This window comes from Malaclemys terrapin, chromosome 3 (assembly GCF_027887155.1).
Source record: "Malaclemys terrapin pileata isolate rMalTer1 chromosome 3, rMalTer1.hap1, whole genome shotgun sequence".
NCBI lineage: Eukaryota > Metazoa > Chordata > Testudines > Emydidae > Malaclemys > Malaclemys terrapin.
In genome coordinates this window covers 142,749,667-142,772,957 of record NC_071507.1, presented here as the reverse complement: position 1 = coordinate 142,772,957, position 23,291 = coordinate 142,749,667, and the positions used below count along the sequence as shown (strand labels likewise).

At 41.3% G+C, this 23,291-nt stretch overlaps 1 protein-coding gene across 2 annotated transcripts in view; it reads right to left on the bottom strand.

The window, feature by feature from the left end:
* Positions 1-23,291, bottom strand: part of SNX14 (sorting nexin 14) — an 82,915-nt gene that overhangs the window by 56,680 nt on the left and 2,944 nt on the right. For both annotated transcript variants that reach the window (XM_054022550.1, XM_054022551.1), the window contains exons 3-7: positions 22,707-22,783; positions 22,520-22,598; positions 18,614-18,657; positions 15,112-15,199; positions 3,919-4,003 (exon numbers count right to left, since the gene is read on the bottom strand). In XM_054022550.1, the coding sequence (XP_053878525.1) occupies positions 3,919-4,003; positions 15,112-15,199; positions 18,614-18,657; positions 22,520-22,598; positions 22,707-22,783 (373 nt within the window). The remainder of the gene's footprint in view (positions 1-3,918; positions 4,004-15,111; positions 15,200-18,613; positions 18,658-22,519; positions 22,599-22,706; positions 22,784-23,291) is intronic.

Sequence of the window (23,291 nt, the reverse complement as noted above, 5' to 3'; positions counted from 1 at the left end):
TTTATTGGTATGCTTTAAACATAATTTGGAAACATCTGAGACTAGAACTTTTGGTTATGTGATGCGTTTCCTACTTAACTTATACTCCAAAGTTGTTTTGGAAGTAAGATTGAAGCAATACATCTTTTGTGCGACTTTTCACGGTGTTTAAATTAAAGCTGACAAGGGACTATTTTGTCAAAAAGTATAGCACTAAAGTATTCACATATCAGTAGCTGTTTTGAAAAAAAGAATACTTTTTTCCACAGGCAAAACCTCTGCACCTTAATTAGCAATAAACATTTTATAATCCCTTTAAATCACTTTAAGTGCAAGAACTGGGTTGTAATAAGTCAGCACAACGAGGTATGAAATAATTCAACATAGGCCCTGTGTCAAGAAATACACTAAAAATGAATGAATTGCAGAACAGAACCTGTGAATGAGAGGGCTACAGATAGGTGTATTTAGTTTACTAGAATCTGTGCACAAAACAAATCTCAGTTAACGTGTGACTTCACAATCACAAATTATGAAAGTGAGTCAATTACTATAGATCCTTATACCACCTTATGAAATGTAGCTAACTAGCATTGCTGAAAGCAGCAGGAAGAGACACTCCGGAAACTATAAATAAGAAAGCCACTATAGGAGATGGTAGGCAGTCTAAAATAGAGGAGAGGAAAAAGGGAGAAGAGAAAGAGACCTTGGAGATGAAGGGTGTAGAAAGAGGAAAAAAGAAAACAATGGGAAGAGGCCAAAAGAGAACAGGAACCAAGGCAACGCTTGAAGTCCAGATCTCTGAACCATGGTGTTGTATACCTCTGGGGAAGGCTTAGGAAACCTTCATGTTACAAGGAGTTATTTTCAGCTATTTAGACATTTCCTAATTTCACATTTTCAGCTGAAATTGGGTATATCTGCTCTCAGTCAGGTAGCAATTTTTTCCCAAAAAATCTCTAAAAAACCCATCCACAATATGCCATTTGCAAGCACAGCAGTGAAAAAATGCAGCTCTTCTGGTAAGAAAAATGTTCGCAATTTTTTTTCTGAACAGCTTTAGCACCCTTAGCAAGTAGCCATGGAAGCTTTACATTTACTATGATGCACCACAAGATGTACCTTTCATAGTTTGGTGAAAGTTAGATTTGATTTGTCTAAGTTATACTTCATGCAAGCTCCCAACGTTACACTGACACTCCGCGAAATAGAGTACGCAACCCAAATGGAAATTTCCATTGAAGGGATTGTCAGGATTCCAATGGATGCACAGTAACTCCTCGCTTAATGTTGTAGTTATGTTCCTGAAAAATGCGACTTTAAGCAAAATGATGTTAAGCGAATCCAATTTCCCCATAAGAATGAATGTAAACCGGGGGGGGGGGCGAGTTAAGATTCCAGGGAAATTTTTTTCAAATACTGGTACACAGCGATGATGATTGTGAGGCTTGGTTGAGGTGGTGAAGTCAGAGGGTGGCATATTTCCCAGGAAATGCCTAACTGCTAAATGACGAACTAGCAATTGGCTGAGACCTCAAGGGTTAACTCGTTGTTAATGTAGCCTCACACTCTACAAGGCAGCATGAATGGAGGGAGGGGAGACAGCATGGCAGAAAAAGACAGAGACACACACCATGTGTGAGAGAGAGAGATGCGCATTGCTCCTTTAAGTACGCTGACCCCACTCTAAGTACATTGCCTTTTTAAGTAGATCAGCAAGCTGAGACGGCAGATGCTGCCAGGAAGCTCCCTCCGTCCTGAGCCCTGTCGTGTGTCCCCCCCCCCCCCCCCCCGCTCTATGGAAGATGGGGTAAGCGGGGTGCAGGAGCAGGGGGGAGGGGGATACCCTGACATTAGCCCCCCTGTTCCCCCTGCCCCGCACAGTAAGCAGGAGGCTCCAGGGAGCAGCTTCAAGACAGAGGCCAGGAGAAGCACATGGCAGTGGAGGGAGAGACAGCTGAACTGCGGGCAACTGATAGCCTGCTGGGCGGCTGCCACACAGGGAACTTAGGGGAGCAGGGAGCTGATGGGGGGCTGCCAGTCCACCCTGGTTCCAAGCCCCCACTAGCCAGCTGCAACAGGCTGCTCTTCCTGCAAGCAGTGGACAAAACAGGTGGCTGCCAAACAATGTTATAAGGGAGCACTGCACAACTTTAAATGAGCATATTCCCTAATTGATCAGCAATGTAACAACATTAACTGGGACTAAGTTAGGAGTTACTGTACTCGCTCATCCTTAAATGAAGTGGAGTGAAACTGCAGCGTTTAACAGAGAAAGGATTGTGGAATATAACCTGAGAATGTGCATATGAAAGAAGGCAAGGGTCCATGGTCCTGTCTTCTTCCATAGGCTATGGACAGGTGCATAACGAACGGGGCAAAGGTCTCCGTCACACAGATTACACCTCTGTGATGTACAGAGCATTCTATTGCTTCCAAGTAAATACCCAGACATGGCAGAGTTTTCATTTTTCTTTTTAAAGAGCATAGGAAATGCCATACATAAAGACTACATTTAAGAGAGTGTCATGATTGCAAAGCGAAGCACTGAAAACTCAGGAATGGATGAAGTTAAGGTGGCCTGTGCCACCTTAACTCTATTCCTTTTTGATTATGCAATACAATAGTCTTTAGTAGTGATTACATATTACTTTTTCTGCAGAACCCGTGCTTTATTCAGGCCTCAATTCAGCAAGTAGGCCTACCTAACTTCAAGCATGCAAGTACTCCCACCAGCTTCAACAGCACTACTCACATGCTTAAAGTTAAGCACATTCTTAAGTATCTTGCTGAATCAGAGCCTCAGTGCACACACTGGATGGTGCTGTGTTAAATTGTTATACAATCTGTGGAGAATGAGGCAAGAACCTGGTGGAGATGAAGAATGGTGGAGCTGTTAAGACACTGGACTAGAACCCCGTATTCTAGTTCTAGTGCTGCCTCTGCTATAGATTTGGTGTGTGATCACAAGCAAGAAACAGCCTCTCTATCCTCATTTTACAGATGCAGAACAGAGGTATAATACTTGCTGACCTTGCAGGGGTGACAAATTCAGCAAAATCCTGAAGAAAAAGTTCCTTATTCAATACAGGTGTTGGATAGTGTGCAGTAGCTAAGGTGCGGGGGGGGGGGAGGGGAAGGGATAGGGAGGAGGGGAAGGAACATGCGCGCCACATGTTGAATGAGGATATTAAAACAGTTTTTTACCCCAAGAACTTCCCCGTTCGTTCGCTAGGCACTGTCTAACCTGCACATTGAGGCCTGAAGTCTGGCAGAAAGTGTGACTGTAAGTACAGACTCTATTTCAATGCATACACTCACAGGGCAAAGTTAAGGATGCTTATGCATTACAAGTTACATACTTGGATTGGTTACATTTAATAAATTATGGATGTGACTTCACACTAGTTATAAAATTAGCACCGTTTGTAGTTATTTAATTATAGTTTAGTTAGTAAGTTATATAACGTAGTTTAGTTAAGTTCAATAATATATTCACATACACATAAATAAAAGGATGTATTGTTGCTTATCTGGAATTCACCAGGAATGTCTTAAGAAAAATAATCTAAGTTTTGCTCTGAACTGGACAGAAAACTCATTCCTGCTCCACACTCCAGGCAAGAGACCAGATTTCTAAATTAACTAAATGTCTACATGTTGACAGTCATAAAATCAAACAAAAACTGTCTGCATTCAGTCCTTGTCAACGTTTGGCCCTCTATCCCCAGACAAGCACCACAGCAGAAGGGGGGGGGGGGGGGGAAGGCAGGGATTTTTTTAAAAAGTGAAGGCAACAGTAGATTTGAGAATGAACTGTCAAATTTGCCAAAGTACTGGCAAATGTGAAGCATCAAAAGTTTTAGGCGTAGCATTTTAAACTTACAAACCATTTTAAATTTACAAAACATTAACGTACATACAAATGTTTCACAGTACCTTTCTGCCTGGCTTTAGCTATGACTTCTATATGTTTCATTGCTGCCTTTAGCATTTTCTTTGTTATAACAGATGGAATGTCCACCTAAAAGAATAAATTTTAAGTTAAGGAAAAAACCAATTCTCCTTAAGTTATTAACATAAATTACTATGAAAAGTATGTTAATGCAATTTATTAATAAAATTAAAATACCCATCTATTCAAAAAATAAGATTGGTTTTTAGCAAATATAACCACAGAAACTGACATGCTCATTTTCATGGGAAAGCAAGGTACTTACAATTACCAATTAATACAGTAGAATCCCTATTTTATGAACCATTTGGGGAATAAGAAGTTCATAACATCAAAAAAATCAAAATATTGAGCTTTTCAAAGTTAGTTATAGTGGATAAGGTGCATAGGTTAATTTATTACTCGTTCAATAATAATGTACATAAATGGTAAAAAAAATTATGCAGTGTGCATATTACGCTCATACATAGGCTTGGCAGAATTCAATTTTTTTCATAATTTCAATATCAAAGTTCAATTTTGAGCATTTTTTATTTTTATCTATTTAAATTTTCACAGTTGCGGGAACTTATGGGAGGTGTTCAGACAATGGGGAAAGATCAGACAATTATTTAACTGCAGCAGATGTTGAGATTCAACTAGTTAAAGCGTTTGATCTGTTAAAAAAACATGAATTGTCAACATCACATGTCAAAATATATGAAGAAAATATTCTTAAATAAACTTTAATAAGTTTTCAAGGACCATTTTCCTTACTTTACCCATCTGCAATTTTCTATTATTACTGATGGAAATACTTTTTCGGCAGTTTGTATATGGTGAAATCAATGTTTACCAACATTTATCGATAAAAATCTAATCCCTCCAAGTCTTGTCATACAGTACTGTACGTACATACTGTGCTGTAGTGTCCTGTAGTAACTAGTGAAATAAATCATTGATTTTTTGGGGGGGATAAAAATGGTTCATATAACTGGTTGTTCATTATGATTGCTGTTTATAAATTTGGGGTTCTACTGTATTTAGGCCTGGTCTACACTGGGGGGCACGGGGGGAATCGATCTAAATTACGTAACTTCAGCTACATGAATAATGTAGCTGAAGTCGACATTCTTAGATCAACTTACTGTGGTGTCTTCACTATGGTGAGTCGACTGCTGCCGCTCCCCCGTCGACTCTGCCTGCGTCTCTCGCTGAGCTGGAGTACAGGAGTCGACAGGAGAGCGCTCGGCGATCGATTTATTGTGTTTGGACTAGATGCAATAAATCGATCCCACTGGATCGATCGCTGCCCGCTGAGCCAGCCAGTACTGAAGACATACCCTTAGAGTATCCAACAAAAGTCCTAAACATCTTTAGCATATTTACTGTCAAAATGGAAATCTGTTAAAGTGTACATCTGCAGTAATAATAAATCTTAACTCAATCATTTCAAAATCAATTTAAATGAAACCTCAAGTTCTATTCCACAAGGGCTGTTCTGGCCACTGTCAAGGCAATATGCACTCTCCAGCTTTGGCTCCTGAGCATTAAGGCCAAGGACCAGGAGCAAAGCGAAGGACATATTCAGTCCACAGGCAGAGGGTATCCTGTGTCACTCATGCAAGTTCCTCAAGCCAACCAGCCACTTCTAGAGTGCCAAGTCCAGCCCTCCTCATGCACAAAAAAAAAAGCATTTAGGAGAGCCAATAAAGGGAAAAAACCATGAGCGCTACCTTTCTCCTGACATTTCAAACCAAGACGATTTTACACTACAAAATCTAAGCTAAATAAAAATAAATAAAATGTAATGGATGGGATTTGTCCTTATTGTCTTGTCTCCACCCATTTTAACTCTTGTGTTTAAATACATTTAATCTGAGATTTAGAAATATTTATTCCAAGCAATTAAAAACAAGGAAAGACTTATCAACTAAGGCACAGCACTTCAAAAAGTAACCGAGGCCATGTCTACACTACAGAGTTAAGTCGACTTAAGTTTTGTCAATGATCATAAATTGTTTTAATAACATCGGTGGAGCACGTCCACACAATACTCCTTGTGTCGGCTGAGTATGTCTACAGTCGTTGCTCTTGCATCGACAGAAAGTGTTGAATTGTGGGTAACTATCCCACTGTGCAACTCATTACCCTCTGTCACTCTCGGCTGCTGGGAGCTCTGCGAACGGATCACAGTGCAGCACTGGAATGTGCTCGCTGTCCCGTGATGCAGTTCTTTCCATCCCATCATTCCATGGGCTTCCTTCTTTGTTTCATGCTGTTTTTCAATAGACCTCCATCTCTGCCTGATAGCATGGATCCTGACCATTGTGGTGATGAGCATTATGAACACAACGCAGCTGGTCCTGCAGTATTTCATAAGCTGCGAAACAGATGCCCACCTTGCTGTCTGCCATGGAAATGAATCATTCATGATTGCTGCTGACATTCATGGACCAGCTTGCCATGGTGGACCATCAGCACTGGACTCAGGAAACAAGCACTGAGTGGTGGCATTGCATCGTGATGCATGTATGAGATCAGGAGCAGTAGCTGTAGAACTTTCAGATATGCAAAGTCACCTTCCTGGAACTGTGTGGTGCTTGCCCCAGCACTGCAGCACAAGGACACCAGAATGAGAGCTGCCCTCACAGTGGAAAAGCGAGTGATGATTGCTGTGAGGAAGCTGGCAACTCCAGTCTGCTACCGGTCAGTCGCTAATCAGTTTGGAGTTAGAAAGTCCACCACAGGAGCTGCGGTGATGCAAGTGTGCAGGGACATTAATTGCCTACTGTTACAAAGGACTGAGACTCTCGGTAATGTCCAAGAAATAGCTGATTGCTTTGAGGCAATGGGATTCCCTAACTGCGGCAGGGCAACAGATGAAACACATATCACAATTTTGGCCCCCAACCATCTTGCAATGGAGTACATCAACCAAAAGGGCTACTTCTCCATGGTCTTGCAGGCACTCATGGATCACTAAGGCCGTTTCACTGACATTAATGCGGGGCGGTCAAGGAAGGTGCATGATACACGTATCTTTCGGAACACTGAACTGTACAGAAAGCTGCATGCTGGGGACTTTCTTTCCAGACCAAATGATTCCAATGGGGAACATGCAAATGCCCACAGCAATCCCTGGAGACCCCACGTATCCCTTGCTCCCATGGCTCATGAAGCCTTACCACTGGGAACCTAGATAGCAGCAAGGAGCACTTCAACAACAGGTTCAGCAGGTGCCAAATGACCATTGAATGTGCCTTTGGCCAGTTAAAAGGTTGCTGGCACTGTCTTTTTGGCTGGTTAGACCTCAGTGACGAAAATATTCTGATGGTCATTGTGGCCTGCTGTACTCCCTATAATATTTGCAAATCAAAGGGGGAAGTTTCCTCAGGGGTGGGCTATGAGACTGATCGGCTGGCCGCTGATTTTAAGCGGCCAATACAAGGGCAATTTGGAGGGCATGGCGGGAGGCTATTCAAATCAGGGGGGCGTTGAAGGAGCATTTTGACAACAATTCCCAGTAATATGCCCATATGTAATGCATTCAGCCAGGCAATGTTTACTTGCCATCACGAATTACCTGGGTCATGCTTGCTTCTTCAGCATTAATTGCAAGGAGCAAATATTCCTACCTATAGCCAATATGTTTCAATGTCAGCACTGAACGATTTACGTATGTATCTCTGTATTTCACAAATAAAGGCATTTAATTTCAAAGACTCAAGTTTAATAACAGGATCAAACACAAATGTTTGGTCAAACAGGGGACATGACAAAGGTTAGGGCTGTCACAGCTGGGTGTAACTCCAGCTTTCATTGGGAAACCAGCCCCCAGATGTGGAGTGCACAGGTACTGTGAGGGACTGGGAACACACGATGAATGCATTGGGGGAGTTTGTGGAGGGCATGGACAGGAGTTCTGTAGTGGCTGAAGGGGGAGTCGGGCACACATTTGTTGTGATTGCCGGCTAAGAAGGGATTTCAACAGCTCTGTCTGGTCCTTGAGGTGCTTTATCATCCACACCTGCCCCTGTGTCTTTCCTAGCTATCCAGCCTCAGTCTTTCATTGTCTCCCTCCACGCTCTTGTTTCACTTTGCGCTGCAACTGTTGACTGCAGTGCCTGGTGAAACATATAATCCTTCTGGGTCGGTGCCTTATCTGATGGAGGTGCTCTGCCGGTATAGAAGAGTGTTCTCAAGGGCACATCTGCAGAAAGCAAAGAAACAATGAAAAGAGACAGTATTGAGAGTGCACTTACAGCTACGAATTACAAAAATTACACATTTTTCTCACTGTCCCTAAGCTAGCACACAGGTCTCCGCAAGTCCCAATTATGGTTAGTTCACGGGGAAGAGGGGAATTGGCAAGGGGGAAGGGACAAACGGTGGTTTGGAAAGGGGGTTACTTTAAGTGGCTAGTATTCTGAATACTGGTATCCTTTTCCACAGGCTAGGGCAGAGGTTCCCAAACTTGTTCCGCCGTTTGTGCAGGGAAAGCCCCAGGCGGCCCGGGCTGGTTTGTTTACCTGCCGCATCCGCAGGTTCAGCCGATCGCGGCTCCCACTGGCTGCGGTTCACTGCTCCAGGCCAATGGGAGCTGCCGGAAGCAGCGGCCAGTATGTCCCTTGGCCTGCGCCGCTTCCAGCAGCTCCCATTGGCCTGGAGCAGTGAACCACGGCCAGTGGGAGCCGCGATCGGCTGAACCTGCAGACGCAGCAGATAAACAAACCGCCCCGCCCCGCCAGGGGCTTTCCGTGCACAAGCGGCAGAACAAGTTTGGGAACCAGTGGGCTAGGGTAATCAAACCCGATATCTCACTCCTAAGGGTAATCTAAGATGTAAGGGAGCATCTCCTGCATACGCGTGGCTTCAGACTGGCTCTGTATACTGCTCGCCTGTGTGCCGCTTTAGTCCCTGCAGAAATAATTGCTGGGCGGCGCAGCAAAGTTTCCTACAGTGGGGGCAGAAACAAGGCAGCTCTCCCAAGGAACCTTCAGCAGAGGATTGCAGAATACCTACAGGAAAGTTTCCTAGAGATCACTATAGGGGATTCCTCAGACATCCCCGTGTACATTAACAAAATTTTCCGCCATTGCTTCACTGCATAGATGGACAGGCTCTGTTATTAATTTCTGTCCCTTATCCCTCTTCTACCATATAACAAAGTACATGAGAGCTCAATCTCCTCTCACTGTGCAATATCAAAGCAAAATGCGCGCTTACCAAAGCTCCCCTCTCCTGCACTCCAGAGCCAGAGTGCTGGGACTGGCTAGACCCCTCTGGAGTGGAAAAGAGGTCCTGATTCGCCACACCACCAGATGACCCTGCCGTGGGCTCCACATCATCCTCCAGCTCCACCTCCTCGTCCACCACTTCCTCATCAGGGTTGAGTCCACTAGCTGCTGCCTCCAGTCCCATTAAGTATCCACGGGGCTCTTGGTGGTGAAGGTGGGGTCACTGCTGAGGATGGTGTGCAGCTTCTTATAGAAGCAATATGTCTTCGGCACCTCACCAGACTGACACTTGGCCTCCCTTGCCTTCTGGTACGCCTGCCTCAGCGCCTTGATTTTAGCACAACACTGCTGCGCGTCCCTTTCGTGCCCCTTCTCTTGCATGCCACTAGCAATCAGCCCATAGGTATTGAAATTCCTACAGCTGGTGCAAAGCTGCGACTGCACAGCTTCCCCTCTATATATACTCAGCAGATCAAACAGCTCCAGTGTGGTCCATGTGGGAGAACATCTGCTGGGTAAACCCGGCATGATCAGCTGGGAAGATGCTGTGTCAACTGTACCGAGCAAACAGGAAGAGGAATTTCAAAAATTCCCAAGCCTTTAAACAGGGAGGGGCACATACCTATGTAACTTCAGGGTTCAAACTACTGACCAGAGCGGTCATGATGGGCATTGCGGGACACTTCCTGGAAGCCAATTAGGGCGACATAACCAAGTGAGGCATCTACACTGACACTACATCACAAAAAGCTCTATGCTACTTGTCAAGTTGGTTTTATTATGTTGGCATAGCAGGTGAGTTACATCGGCAGGAGCATTTCAGTATGTACACCTCCACGGTTTTGTTGATATAACCGTGTAGTGTAAACAAGGCCTGAGAAAAGCAATGTAAATCTTCCACCTGTCACAGTGTATTGAATTCTCCCTCCTTCCCCACAAAATAAGTCTACAAGAAGCATTACAGCACACCTGAAACCTTCCAAGAAGAAAATGAGTTCTATGTCACTGATCATTTTCATCTGGCTTTTGAGGCATTCAAAGTGGATTGCTACAGGAAGGAATTTGACAATTTTCTTTGTAAGTTGCTTACCAAGTCAGTTTCTAAACCCAGTACATTTAGTGATCTACACATCACAAAACCACACTCCAGTCTGTCCGCTTCCATATATGTAAATTCTCACTCTGAATTACATACAGTGAAGTTGTAGCCCTGTCAGTCCCAGGAGATTAGAGAGATAAAGTGGATGAGGTAATATGTTTTATTGGAGCAACTGTTGGAGAGAGAGACAAACTCTCGAGCCACACAGAGCTCCTCTTCAGGTCTGGGAAAGGTACTCCCAGCATCACAGCAAAATGCAAGGTGGAACAGACTGTTTAGCATAAGTCTGTAACATATATTGTAACGGACCATTCAAGGTAGAGTGTCCCATTAACACCTCTACAGTCATAGGACAAAGAGCAGGCTAGTGGGTTGCAGATTGTTGTAATAAACCATAAATCCAGTCTCTCTGTTTAGTCCATGATTTTTAGTGTCTAGCATAGTAACGAATTTAAGCTCCGAGGCTCATCTTTTGAAAGTGTTGTGCAGGTTTCCTTTAAGGATGAAGACTGAGAGGTCAGATATTGAGTGATCGCTTTGTGAAAAGTTTTCACCCACAGGTTAGAGGGTGTTTTTGTTCTTTATCATTTTCCTGAGTAAGTTCTTTCAAAAGCATAGTGATTACTGTATCTGGTTTAACTCACATAGTTGTTATTTGGGCATTTAGTGCACTGGATGAGGTACACCACACATTGTGACAGACATGGATCCTGAAAGGTGTGTTGTGGGGGATGCTGATCACTGCAGCAGAGGAGATGTCTGTAGGTTTCACATCCAATGTTGTGGCAGGGTCTGGTGCCACTTTGAGTTGGTGTGTCCTGGTCTGTGCGGAGCTTGCTTTTGTTGATTAGCTTGGAGAAGATGGGGGGTGGTTGTTTGAAGACCAACAGAGAGGGTTCAAGAAAAATTTATTTCAGGATAGGGTCCCCATTGAGAATGGGTTGTTGTAATTTGATGGTACCCTGTATGGTATGTGATGGCTAGGGGTGAATGGTCAGAGGGGGTTTTATTTCTGTATTGAAGCAGGTTCTCTTTCACTATTTCAGTGGCCTGTTCTATGATGTAATCTACTTCTCTGGTGGAGTGTCCTCATTCAGTGTAAGCAGTTTTAAGTGTGTTAAGGTGTATAACCTGGACTTTCTCCTTGGAGCATATTCTGTGGTATCTGAGTGCCTGGCTGTAGCTAAACAGTTTTCTTGCTGTTTGGGATGGTTACTGGATCTATGAAGGTAGGTATGGTGATCCATGGGGGTTTTCTTGGATATGGTTGTCTGTAGGGTTCTATTGCTGAAACTGACTGTTATGTTCAGAAAGTTGATGCTAGTGTGGGAGTGTTCCAGAGAGCCTTCAATGGACAGGTGGTGGTTGCTGAAGTTGTGGTGGAAATCTATGAGTGAGTTTAAGCTGTCTGTCCAGAGGATGAAAATATCATCAACATATCTCAGGTATTTTTCCAGAAATTCTTCAAGTTGGCCCACCATGAGTCTGGCATATTGTGGAGACACCCTAGTACTCATGGCTGTTTCCATGGTTTTGACAAAATGTTTGTTGCTGAACTTCAAACTGTTATGGGTGAGAATGAAATGGATGGATTTGGTGACGTGTTTGGGGTGAATATCTGAGGGTTGTCCATTGTCTGGAAAGTATTTGAGGCAGGAAGCTATGTGTCACTGTGAGGGATGATGGTGTACAAGAAATGACATCCACAGTGGTAAGGATGGTGTTCTGAGGAAGGTTGTTAATATTGCAGAGTTTATGGAGGAAAAATCAGTTGTGTCCTGGAGAAAACTGGCCCTTTGTGTGGTTTGAGGATGGTTTCTAAGAGTCTTGATATACTTTCAGTAAGAGTGCCGTGATCCTATATGATGGGTCTGCCTAGGATCCCTTGTTTGTGTATCTTGGGAAGCATGTAGAAGGGCACTGGGGTGGTTTCATGGGGGAGGAGTTTCTAAAGTTTCTCTGAGTTGTTTGAGGAAGGATTGGATATCATCCTTCAATTCCTGGATAAATTGTGGTGTGGGGTTGTTTTTGAGTTCTTTATAGTAGGTGGTGTCAGAGTGCTGTTGGTTGGCCTCGTTAACTCAGTCATCACAGTTGAGGACTACAGTGGTGCCTCTTTTGTCTGGTAGTTAGATTTCAGGGACTATATGGCTCTTTTTGTCCTGTGATTGCACAGATTTTTTTAACAGGCCATTCTATCTTGAACAGTCCCTTACAATATGTGCTAACTAAACAATCTGTTCCATCTTGCATTTTGCTGTGATGCTGTGAGTACTTTTCCCAGACCTGAAGAAGAGCTCTGTGTGGCTCAAAAGCATGTGTCTCTGACCAACAGAAGTTGGTACAATAAAACATTACCTCACTCACCTTGTCACTCTGAATTACATTTTTGTGAGCTCCAAGACCTAGTATTCTGTCATCTCACTCACCCACAAACCCTATCTCTCCTGTATAATTCATACAGCTCAAGCTATCATGATGTCTAAATTTGCGTTATTTACAAAACTTTGCACAATAAACACAGAAAATAAGTTTAATATTACATCAGATACAATCTTAATACAAAATTTATAAACTAAAAATGTATAAAGGGGAATGTGTTTTGATTAAACTCCAGTACCTACTAAGGGTATGTCTACACTAGAGACCTTACAGTGGGACAGCTATACTGCTGCGCCACTGTAAGATCTCCTGTCTAACCACTCTTTGCCAACAGGAAAGAGGTCTCCAGTTGGCATAATTAAACCACCAAGTGCCAGTAGCTATGTCAGCGGGACAGTGTCTCCTGCCGACATAGCGCTGTCCACACCAGCACTTCTATCAGTGAAACTTATGTTGGTCAGGGGGGTGTTTTTTTCACACCCCAACTGACAAAAGTTTTATGGACAAAAGTGCTAGTGTAGACGTACTCTAAGCTTCTTCAATTCTCCACACAGCATCTAACACTTACACAGCTTACATGCCACAAAAGATTAAATACATTTTTGCTCTCAGCCAAGCCTGACTGAAAAATATTATAAATATTTTGCTCCTGACAAGAAAGGTGGAGGAATTTGGATAATCTTTATTATTCTAATTCACACAGGACATGTTTAAAAGATGTTATATGCTAGATTATTTCAGTTCACATGTAACCTTCAGCTACCTGTATAATATGGTATTATCACTATCATATTTTATCTTTTCATGTATGATAGCAATAGATCAAGTCAAATAATAACTCAAGTTACATGAATTAAAATTATAACGTAAATTTTAAGACTTATGCTACATTTCCATTTTGAAACATCTGCTTCATTTACAAACCTTTATGCTTACAATACAAAGAGCATTTGCTGATTGTCTTTCCCCATCTTAACTTTTAAACCATCTGCAGTACCATAAGTATGTTAACAAGCAAGACATCCAGATCTGATATTCAACTAGGATTGAGTCAGGTTGTTCATCAGCTACATAGCATGTGTGTATATCTTGTAGTTCAGGAAATAAAACGTATTAATAGTTGTTACTGAGGTGGAACAACACCCTTGGGTAGCTGTGTCAGCAGAGGGGCCAGCATTGAATGGGCATGGAAACTGAGCTAGCTTCTAACTCCTATTCTGCCTACAACAACAAGAGGTACTTAGAGGTAGTTCCTGCAAAATGCGCTTGAGGCACATTACCAGAGAACATCAGGAAGTTTCCATTGCATATACAGTACCTCCGTAAAGGACAGAGGGTGGTCAGTCCAAACTTTTCACAGGAACTAAATTCACGTACAAGTTGCCACGACATTCCCCTTCCTGGACAAACATGTTGTTCGAAACTGGTGTCTGAGTCACCAGTACAGCCCTTTTACCCCTATGATCTTCCTCTCGGGACACTTGCCTGTGAACACTGGGAAATGCTGGATTTTTTTATATTTCTATTTCAAGAGCCCTTCAGATCTCTTCAAAACCCCACTAATGTATTCCAATGCCAAAATCTGGTTGTTTTTTAAATCCACTAAACGTTTACTGTGGTTAAATACAAAAGAAAGATCGTATCTGGTAATACCTCCACTTCTTATTCCCACAAGGAAAACCTGATCTTATAAAAGCCTGGCAATACTTCCCTTCCTGATTGCAGACCAGCTCTCCCACCTGCTCTGTGATCCTGCTCCCTCTCCTCAGAAGCCAACTGATGATCATTCAAATTAAAAAAAAAAAAAAAAAAAAAAAAAAGTTCTGAATGGGCAGTTCAGGTGGAGCTTCCATATGGAAGTCCAAGCCTCTGTGTTGCTGTGCACCCACCAACATACGGTATGTGCTCATTGGTCTTTGTTCGGCAACATACCCCCATCACTCAATTTTACTTAACACTTATAACATATCATGACTCCAAGTTAGCATAGTCCCTTCTGCACACAAGTCACACCTACCGGGATTCTTAGAGTGAGCTATTTGAAGCAGTTATCCTCTTAACAAGTATAAAAATATCTTCAAAGAACCTAAGCACAGAAGGCGAATCAGGTAGTAGCTACAGGGACTACAGCTCCTCAATATCTAGTAATTCTCTCTACTTCCTTAAAATGAAATCACCTTAGAAACAGCCAATGCAACATAGAAGATAGTCTTGCGCCAAGCATTACTAAAACAGCGGGAACAAAGACTTTCATTTGCAAGGATTCCATAGGATTGGGCTGTGGCCAAGAGTACCATGGGAGATAAGTTTCAGAGAAAGGAAGCAGGCATAAAGAGGAAGAAACTGTCAAATGTAATTCTATATAGAAAGTACAATATGTTTCTTTTGGTAACATAATTAAAGCAAGAAGATTTACTTTGGCATTAGATATCACTTCTTACATATAAAATCACGTTCTCTCTCCAAGCCATTTTTACCTTGTGAATTCTGCGAATTAATACAGATGCAAAAAACCTCAATGTTACTCTCAGCTCATCTACGAAGGACTCATCATCAGTTACATCCCTGCAAAGTTTTAAAACAAATCATGATGAGTGAACCAAGGAAAATATTTAGTTTGAACTTTAACCCATCCAGGTCACATTTGACATTTATAAAAGAAAGAATAAAAACATTAAAAGGTGGCACTTGAAAGCATAAGAATTATCTCCAACCTAAATGAAAGCACAAAAACTGGGCAGGGCCAGCTGGTGACTGGTCCTCTATTCAAGCATAAAAACATGTGGACACCTAAATATAGTAGATATATTTGCACTTCTAATTAGCTGTGACTTGAGAGGCATGGTCAGAGCATAAGACTAACAGCCAGGAATTATGTTAAGTTCCTGTTCTAATATTGACTAACTGCATGACTTTGAGCAAATAACCTCTAATTCACTTTCCCCATGTGTTTATTTAAAAAGAAAAAACAGTTACCCAGTTAGGTGGGACGGAGTGAGCCTAAATTAATGTTTGCAAAGCTTTATGATGAAAAATGCAGTAAGTGTTCAATATTATCAGTAGAGCTGGTTGAAATTTTGCATTTCTATCCAATGAGAAAGTCTGAAATTTCAAAATGTTTTGTTTTGACAAAATGGTCAAAATGTTTCTACTTTTATATATTATAGTATAGTTCTGATAATTTCCTGCAAAAAATTAGATGAAATTGGTACATTCCGAGAAAACATTTTGATTGTGTGCAATCAGCATTTTCTGACAAAACAGTTTTCCCATCAGAAAGTTTTTGACTAGCTCTAACTATAATACAATATGCATGTTACCTATAATACAGCATTTCTTTTTAAATTTCATTTGTTAAAAATTGACCAAAAGTAGATAATCCTATTGCCCTCCCAAGTAGGCAATAGCATGTTAGAGCTCTGAGATACAAAATATGCATGATGGTAGAAGGTGACAGCAGCTGGTGGGGCCAAGGAAAAAAATCCTCTTGTGCCCAGTTCCCATTTTTCCTGCCTAAAAGGGCCTAGCTGGTGTCAAGGAAGTCTGTGCTCCTTTCCCCGAGAGGAAGATGTCATCCCAGAGTCCTCTCCCACCCTAAACTCTTGTCCAGCTGCTCTAGTCTGGGACAGAAAGAGATCCCAAACCTGTCCCATCATTGAAATCTGCCCCTTCCTACAAAGCTGTGTCTGCTGAGGGCCTCATTTTCCTGTTTGGGAGAAATGGATTTCCCCAAAGATGCAAACAGAGAGAAGGGATGGAAGAGTGGAACAGGAAAAGAAAAAAAAATCCTAGAACATTAGACAAATTCTGCCCTAATGACAGTCTAACATACTAAGAAGATTTGCCCTTAAGTAAAAATAATTCTCCAATGTTGTATATTGCCCCAAGACTTTAGGCAATAAGCCATAACTTCAGAAAATTTCCCCCACCTCGAAGTGCTAGTTCACTGCTTTTTATTATCACTATGCTAAGGTGTTCAGAGGACCCAGTTATGACCAGGACCCCACTGTGCAAAGCACAATACAAGCACATAAGAGAACTTTTTTTGGACCTTGTGATTCTTAAATGTAATATCTTGAATCTAAGTTCTCTCCATCAGTCTGAAGTAACATAAAAGATACAGTGCCCATAGATTCTCCACCAATTTTAAATTATAAAATATTAAACACAGCCACCTATATGGCCTCCTTAAATTTTATTTTATTTAAAAGGAGCTCCGCAAAATGTCCTCTGGATTCATATACTTTAAAGTTTACTCAGCTAATGAACACCCAAAGGTTATCCATTTTGGTGATGTACAACACAGTGTTCGAGCTCCCTCTGCTGTCCTGCAGATAAGTATAGCTTTGTTAAGTATATTCAAACCGATATTGATACAAAGCAAAGGCATAACTAAATAGAGACATATAGATTTCAATCATATTTAAAAATAAATTGGATAAATAGAATGCCTGTAAAAAAAATCTGAACTTCCAGTGGGTAAGACAGATAATGTAAAATAGAAGGTAAGAGTAGTTGACTGATTCTTTTAATGAACATCACCTTTAAGAAGGGGAAAGTCAAATTCAGAGTTGAATTAGGTGAAATCCAGTGTCTTATTTGTTTTAGAAATTAAAATAATCTTATATCATGGCATTAATATACACCAAGAACTGAACTACACCTCTACCCCGATATAACGCTGTCCTCGGGAGCCAAAAAATCTTACCGTGTTATAGGTGAAACCATGTTATATCGAACTTGATCCGCCAGAGTGAGCAACCCCGCCCTCCCGGAGCACTGCTTTACTGAGTTATATCCGAATTCGTGTTATATCAGGTCGTGTTATATTGGGGTAGAGGTGTATTTAAGTTATTTTCCTTCAAAGTGCTTAGAGTAATATACCTTTAAGTTACAAAAAAAAACAAAAAAAAAAAACACAACACACAAGAAACCCATACAGGCCCCAGTCTTGCAAAGGCTTATTCACACTCATGCTTAACTTTAAGTATGTGAATAGTCTCATCTGAGTTCAACAGAACTATTCACAGTCTTAAAATTTAGCATGTGTAGAATCTTTGCAGGGTCAAAGCCTTAGCTCATATCTTGAATGTATTTTCCTTATCTTTTTTTTTTTTTTAAAAAGGATAAAAGAGTTTATTTTTAGATTAAGACACTACATGAAATACAGGGTCAGAGGAACAGTTATAGTTTAGAACAGGGGTGGCCAACCTGAGCCTGAGAAGGAGCCAGAATTTACCAATGTACATTGCCAAAGAGCCACAGTAATATGTCAGCAGCCCCACATCAGCTCCCACACTCCCAGCGCCTCCCGGCCACCGACAGCCCTCCCAATCAGCTGTTTCGTGGCATGCAGGAGGCTCTGGGGGGGTGGGGGAGGAGCGAGGGTAGGGCAGGCTCAGGGGAGGGGGTGGGAAGGGGTTGAGTGGGGGCAGGACCTGTGGCAGAGCCAGGGATTGGAGCAGTGAGCCCCCCAGCCTGGCACATTGGAAAGTTGGCACCTGTAGTTCCAGCCCCGGAGTCAGTGTCTATACAAGGAGCCGCATATTAACTTTTGAAGAGCCGCATATGGCTCCGGAGCCACAGGCTGGCCACCCCGGTTTAGAATCATAACTCATAAAAGAGGATTTTGAAAGTTCTTACAGTTTTTGAACCTCTTATCATGGTTGCAGCAAAAATGTGTCTTTTTCTAGGAAAGCCTCACCAAGATACAAAGTGTTTTTATAGTTTCAATTAAAATATTAAAGATTTTTGTGAAATTTGTAATTTAGAACAAATTGATCCACTCTACTTAACTAATAAGATACAAAAAGTAAGGTGATAAACTGTTAAACTGAGAAAGAAAAAAAAAATCTTTGTATTTTATAATTTTTAACACAAAAACTAAATATGTATTTTGTAAAGGACTGTTTCCACTATACTGTTTTGAATGAGGGGTCATTATTAGAAGAAAAAGTAATATTTGTGGAAAACTCATACCTGTACCATGGATAAACAAAATTTTCCAGCACCAGTTCAAGCACCTGTGTAGAACAAAGACAATCACATTACAAAATAAGGGATCTATTTATTCTACATACTTGTTAGAAGAGCTGAAAGAAAAAGATACACAAACATCTTTTCTAACTTCACTAAACATGTACATTATAACTCTAAAATGATAAGAGATTAAAGGTGGGGAAACAAAATGCACTGGCTAGAGAAGAATGTTTTAAAAAAAAAAAAAAGGAAGGGGGAAGACCTCTGGAGGAAAGAAGAGGCGGAACGTATTTCTAAGCAAACACTGCAAGGCTGAAAGCCATACAGTCAAATGCTCTATGTTGGCCTCCAAAGAAGGGACCAAAGCTGCCAGGAAGAGGAAGAGTATAGGTCTAGAGATGAAGCACTCAATAGCAAGCCAGAGCAGTGAGCCTGGGGATCGACTGAAAGAAAGCGAGACCTTGGAAAGTTAATGTGCAATCAATAGGAGAGAATTTGAAAGCAGTGATCGGATGGCCAAGATGATATTTGCCTCTGAGAAGAGCAACTGATCCCAGGTGATAGAGAACATACCCAGCCATGCCACTGCTGCGTTTTGGATTGCCTCAGGGGCCCAGTCTGACCATGCTAGACAATATGATGGTTTATAGAGTGCTTATCAATCAAACTGACGGAGGGATGAATTGAACTGACAGGTGAAAGAACCATACCTCCCCTCCTGTCCAAGAAAGTAAAACATTATTCCTTAGGTCTCTTCTTTAAGGGCATGGAACCAAGAATTAAACACACACAAAAAAACAAAGAACTAATGATAAATTTGTAATGATAGGAGTTCTGAACCAGGAATGCCATTTTCTTTTGTGATGCTGGCTACAGACATCTCTGATTAGCTCTTTCACAATGACACATTGGCATGGTTTATGCCACAAAGTCTTACAAGTGCATTGATCAAGAGCTAAGTAAACCTATGCTGTAAATATATTGGTAGATATTTCAAGTAATTTTTAAGTAATTTTTCAGTCAGATTCATTTTATGCAATTTGTGACATTTAAAACTATATTACAGATCACATCTTGAACTCAGACCAAGATGAATGGGACAGCAGATTTCACGCAATTTACATGAGTTGCAGCATCATTCTATAACCCAGAGTTTGCAATAGAAACATGGAAAATCATGCCCCACTCCAGCACCAAGTCTTCTCCATTCTGTCTTCTCTCACACTTAACTGGAGTAGTGAGGGCTGTAATTCAGTTTCATGATTCTCTAAGGCACGTGGGCTGTAATACTGCCATACAAACAGCAACTCTGAATACCATACACCACCATCCTCACTGTGTTTATTTCCAAAAAGATATTCTCACTGTGTTTATTTCCAAAAAGATGTACTTCTTAATAAAGATTCTACATATGTTAATCTCTTGATGGAATTGAACTACAAGTACTAATATGTTTGCTAATCAGAGCTCTTCAACCCATTCTGCTCTCAAAATATGCACTGTGCATTGTCAAGATGCTGTAAAAAAGTCAGCTATTGCGTAAGAAAGTGCAGTATTTTATTTTTTTAAATATGCACTCACATTTAGGAAGGAAATAACTCTAGGCGATAGGTAATAAATAACTTCTTCGGGTAATCATAGCACATCTTAATTATTGGTATTATTTATTATTTTAAAGAACCCAAAAAACATGCTGGCTCCTTCTCATAAACAAATGTCCCCATCTTAGAGAACTTAATCTAAATTTAGGTCACAATAGAGTGCATAACAGTACACTGGAAAGAACAATGGATAACAAAGGACAATATTTTATTATTTAGTATTGGTAGTATTGTAATGACAGTCCTGGACCTATCTTGGAGCCTCAGTTTCAGTATGCACTCATTTTCATAGATAAGGCCCCAAGACACTATTGTGATCATCTAGTCTGACTTCCTGTTCCTGTACAACACAGGCCATAAGATTTCCCTGAATTCATTTCAGTTTGAAGTAGAGCACATCTAGATTTTATAAATGACAGTGATAGAGAATCCACCACAACCCTTGGTAAATTATTCCAGTGGTTAATCACACTCATTTAAAAATCTGTGCCTTATTTCAAGTCAATTTCTCTAGCTTTAACTTCCAGCCACTGGCTCTTATTATACCCCTGTCTCTTAGATTGAAGACCCTTTTATAATAAAATTTCTGTTCCCCATCTAAGTACTTATAGTCTGTGAACAAGTCACACCTTCACCCTGTGACACTCTGTATCTCAGGGGAACACCCCGCACCCCCCCATGTTCATCCTTATAATATGATTGTGTGGTATCTAATGCAAAGTTTGTCATGCCAGGTGTCTTCGGAAGGCTCATGATACACTGAGCATTGTTATAGTAATGTTATAGGTTGTAATTTCATGTATATAGTTATGAGGCTGAAAACGTGTCCTCGTGGCTTAAAACAAGCCCAGGCAAAACTCTCCAGGAATAGAGGGGCATCATCAGGGCATGTATGGGACAAACCCAGCCCAACCTCACAGGAACAAAGGACACCGGTCTAGGCAGCAACAAAGGATCTGCTGGACTCTCGAGCAAGTCACCCCCCTTCCCTTGGTCAGTTTGGCACTATGATGAGGTAATCCTCACCTGACTCCGAAAGGGAGGGGGACAAAGCTAAGAGGGAAGAAAGAACATGATAAAAGGGAAAGATGTTTGCCATGCTCTTCTCTCTTCCATCTACAGACACCCCCACCAAGCGACTGAGTGCTGATCAAAAGGGGAGAGCCTGGCTGAAGGACAACCAGCCAGCCTGTGGTGAGAAACATCTAAGTTTGTAAGGACACTGAAAGTGTTAAGATCAGCTTAGAATGTGTTTTGCTTTTATTTCATTTGACCAAATCTGACTTCTTGTGCTTTGACTTATAATCACTTAAAATCTCTCTTTTGTAGTTAATAAATTTGTTTATTCTATCTGAAGAAGGGCGTTTGGTTTGAAGTGTGTCTGAGAGGCCCCTTGGGATAACAAGCCTGGTACATATTAATTTCTTTCTTAAACTGACGAACTCATAAGCTTGAAGCGGGCATAACCGGACACTGCAAGATGGAGGTTCCTAGGGTTGTGTCTGACTGGAGATATTGGCTAGTGTCATTCGGTTGCACAATCCAAGCGACTGGCCAAAAGTGCTCATTCACTTAGCTGCGAGCAGCTTACATGCTATAGAGGCTGTGTGTGAACAGCCCTGGAGTGGGGGTTCTCACAGCAGAGCAGGGTAAGGCTGCCTCCCTGAGTCGAGGACTGGAGTGACCTAGCAGATCACCAGTCCAGATAACACCAGGGGACTGTCACACACTCTCTTTCTGACAAGATAAGCCGATTGAGCTCCCTGAGGGTCTCATTATGATGCATGATTTCCAGTCCTTTAATCATTCTCATGGCTTTTCTCTAAACTCTCCAATTTTTCAACATCCGTTTTGAATTGTGGACACCAAAATGGGACACAATATTCCAGAAGCAGTTGCATCTATGCAAAATATAGCAATAATATAATCTCTCTATTCCTCCTTGATTTCATATTTTTTAATACATACACCTCTACCATGAGGTAACGTGACCCAATATAACACGAATTCGGATACAACGCAGTTAAGCAGCGCTCCGGGGGAGCGGGGCTGCGCGCTCTGGAGGCTCAAAGCAAGTTCGATATAACACGGTTTCACCAATAACACAGTAAGATTTTTTTGGCTCCCAAGGACAGCATTATATCGGGGCAGAGGTGTACAAAGTGTGATGGACTCACTTCTGATGTCCAAAAGTAATGATGAGTTTTAAGGAGGGATCTGAATGACAAAACGTTAGTAGTTTTGGATTTCAATGCACTGAAATCATGTCAAATAATTAACATTAATTGATGATTAAATAAGATACCTCTGAGAGAGAGGCATCAACCTTGGAAGACACTTGTAGATCCAACCATGGCTGGTAGTTTTCCAGAAGCAATGCAGGTCTGTAAGAAACCAAGAGAGAGAATACAACATTTAATAGAAGGTTCTCTCACCCCAAAGTACAAAATGTAAGAACTGTTATGATAAGAAATGCCAAATATTTAACTTACCTATGCCTTTTGCATTTGACATTCCCACATACAGCACAGCTGTGACCTTGGGGAAAGAGCTCCTGCAGTTCTAATTGCTAAGAAAGACAAAGTATTTAAGAAGTCTCAGTTTTTCAAAATCCTCTCTCTCAATGCACTTATGCATTAGCCAATTTGTTTTTGCTGTATGTGATTAAATTAAAACTAAATTGCACAAAATATCATAGATTGCTTGATTTTTTTCTTTTGTGTGTGTGGGGGCGGGAGGTGAATACAAAGATAATTAAGTTAGTAAAGTACCAAATGGAAGCAACTGAATTTAAGAAAATAACTTACAGATTAAAACTAACCTATCAACATAAAACATTGTACTAAATTCAGCAGAAAGATGATTTAGAATTGACATTTCTTTTTTTGAAACTTTCAAATTCATGTAAAGGAGGCTGAGTATGGCCAGTAAGATATATTCCGAATTCATTTTGTCAAAGGAAATGCATCTCTTTTACAAGCATCATGTTATCATGCAGGCTCAGGATTAAAAAAAAATTCAACTACTACAGACACTCTAAAAGCATTATACAGGCAGCAGTTGAATTGCCAACACTG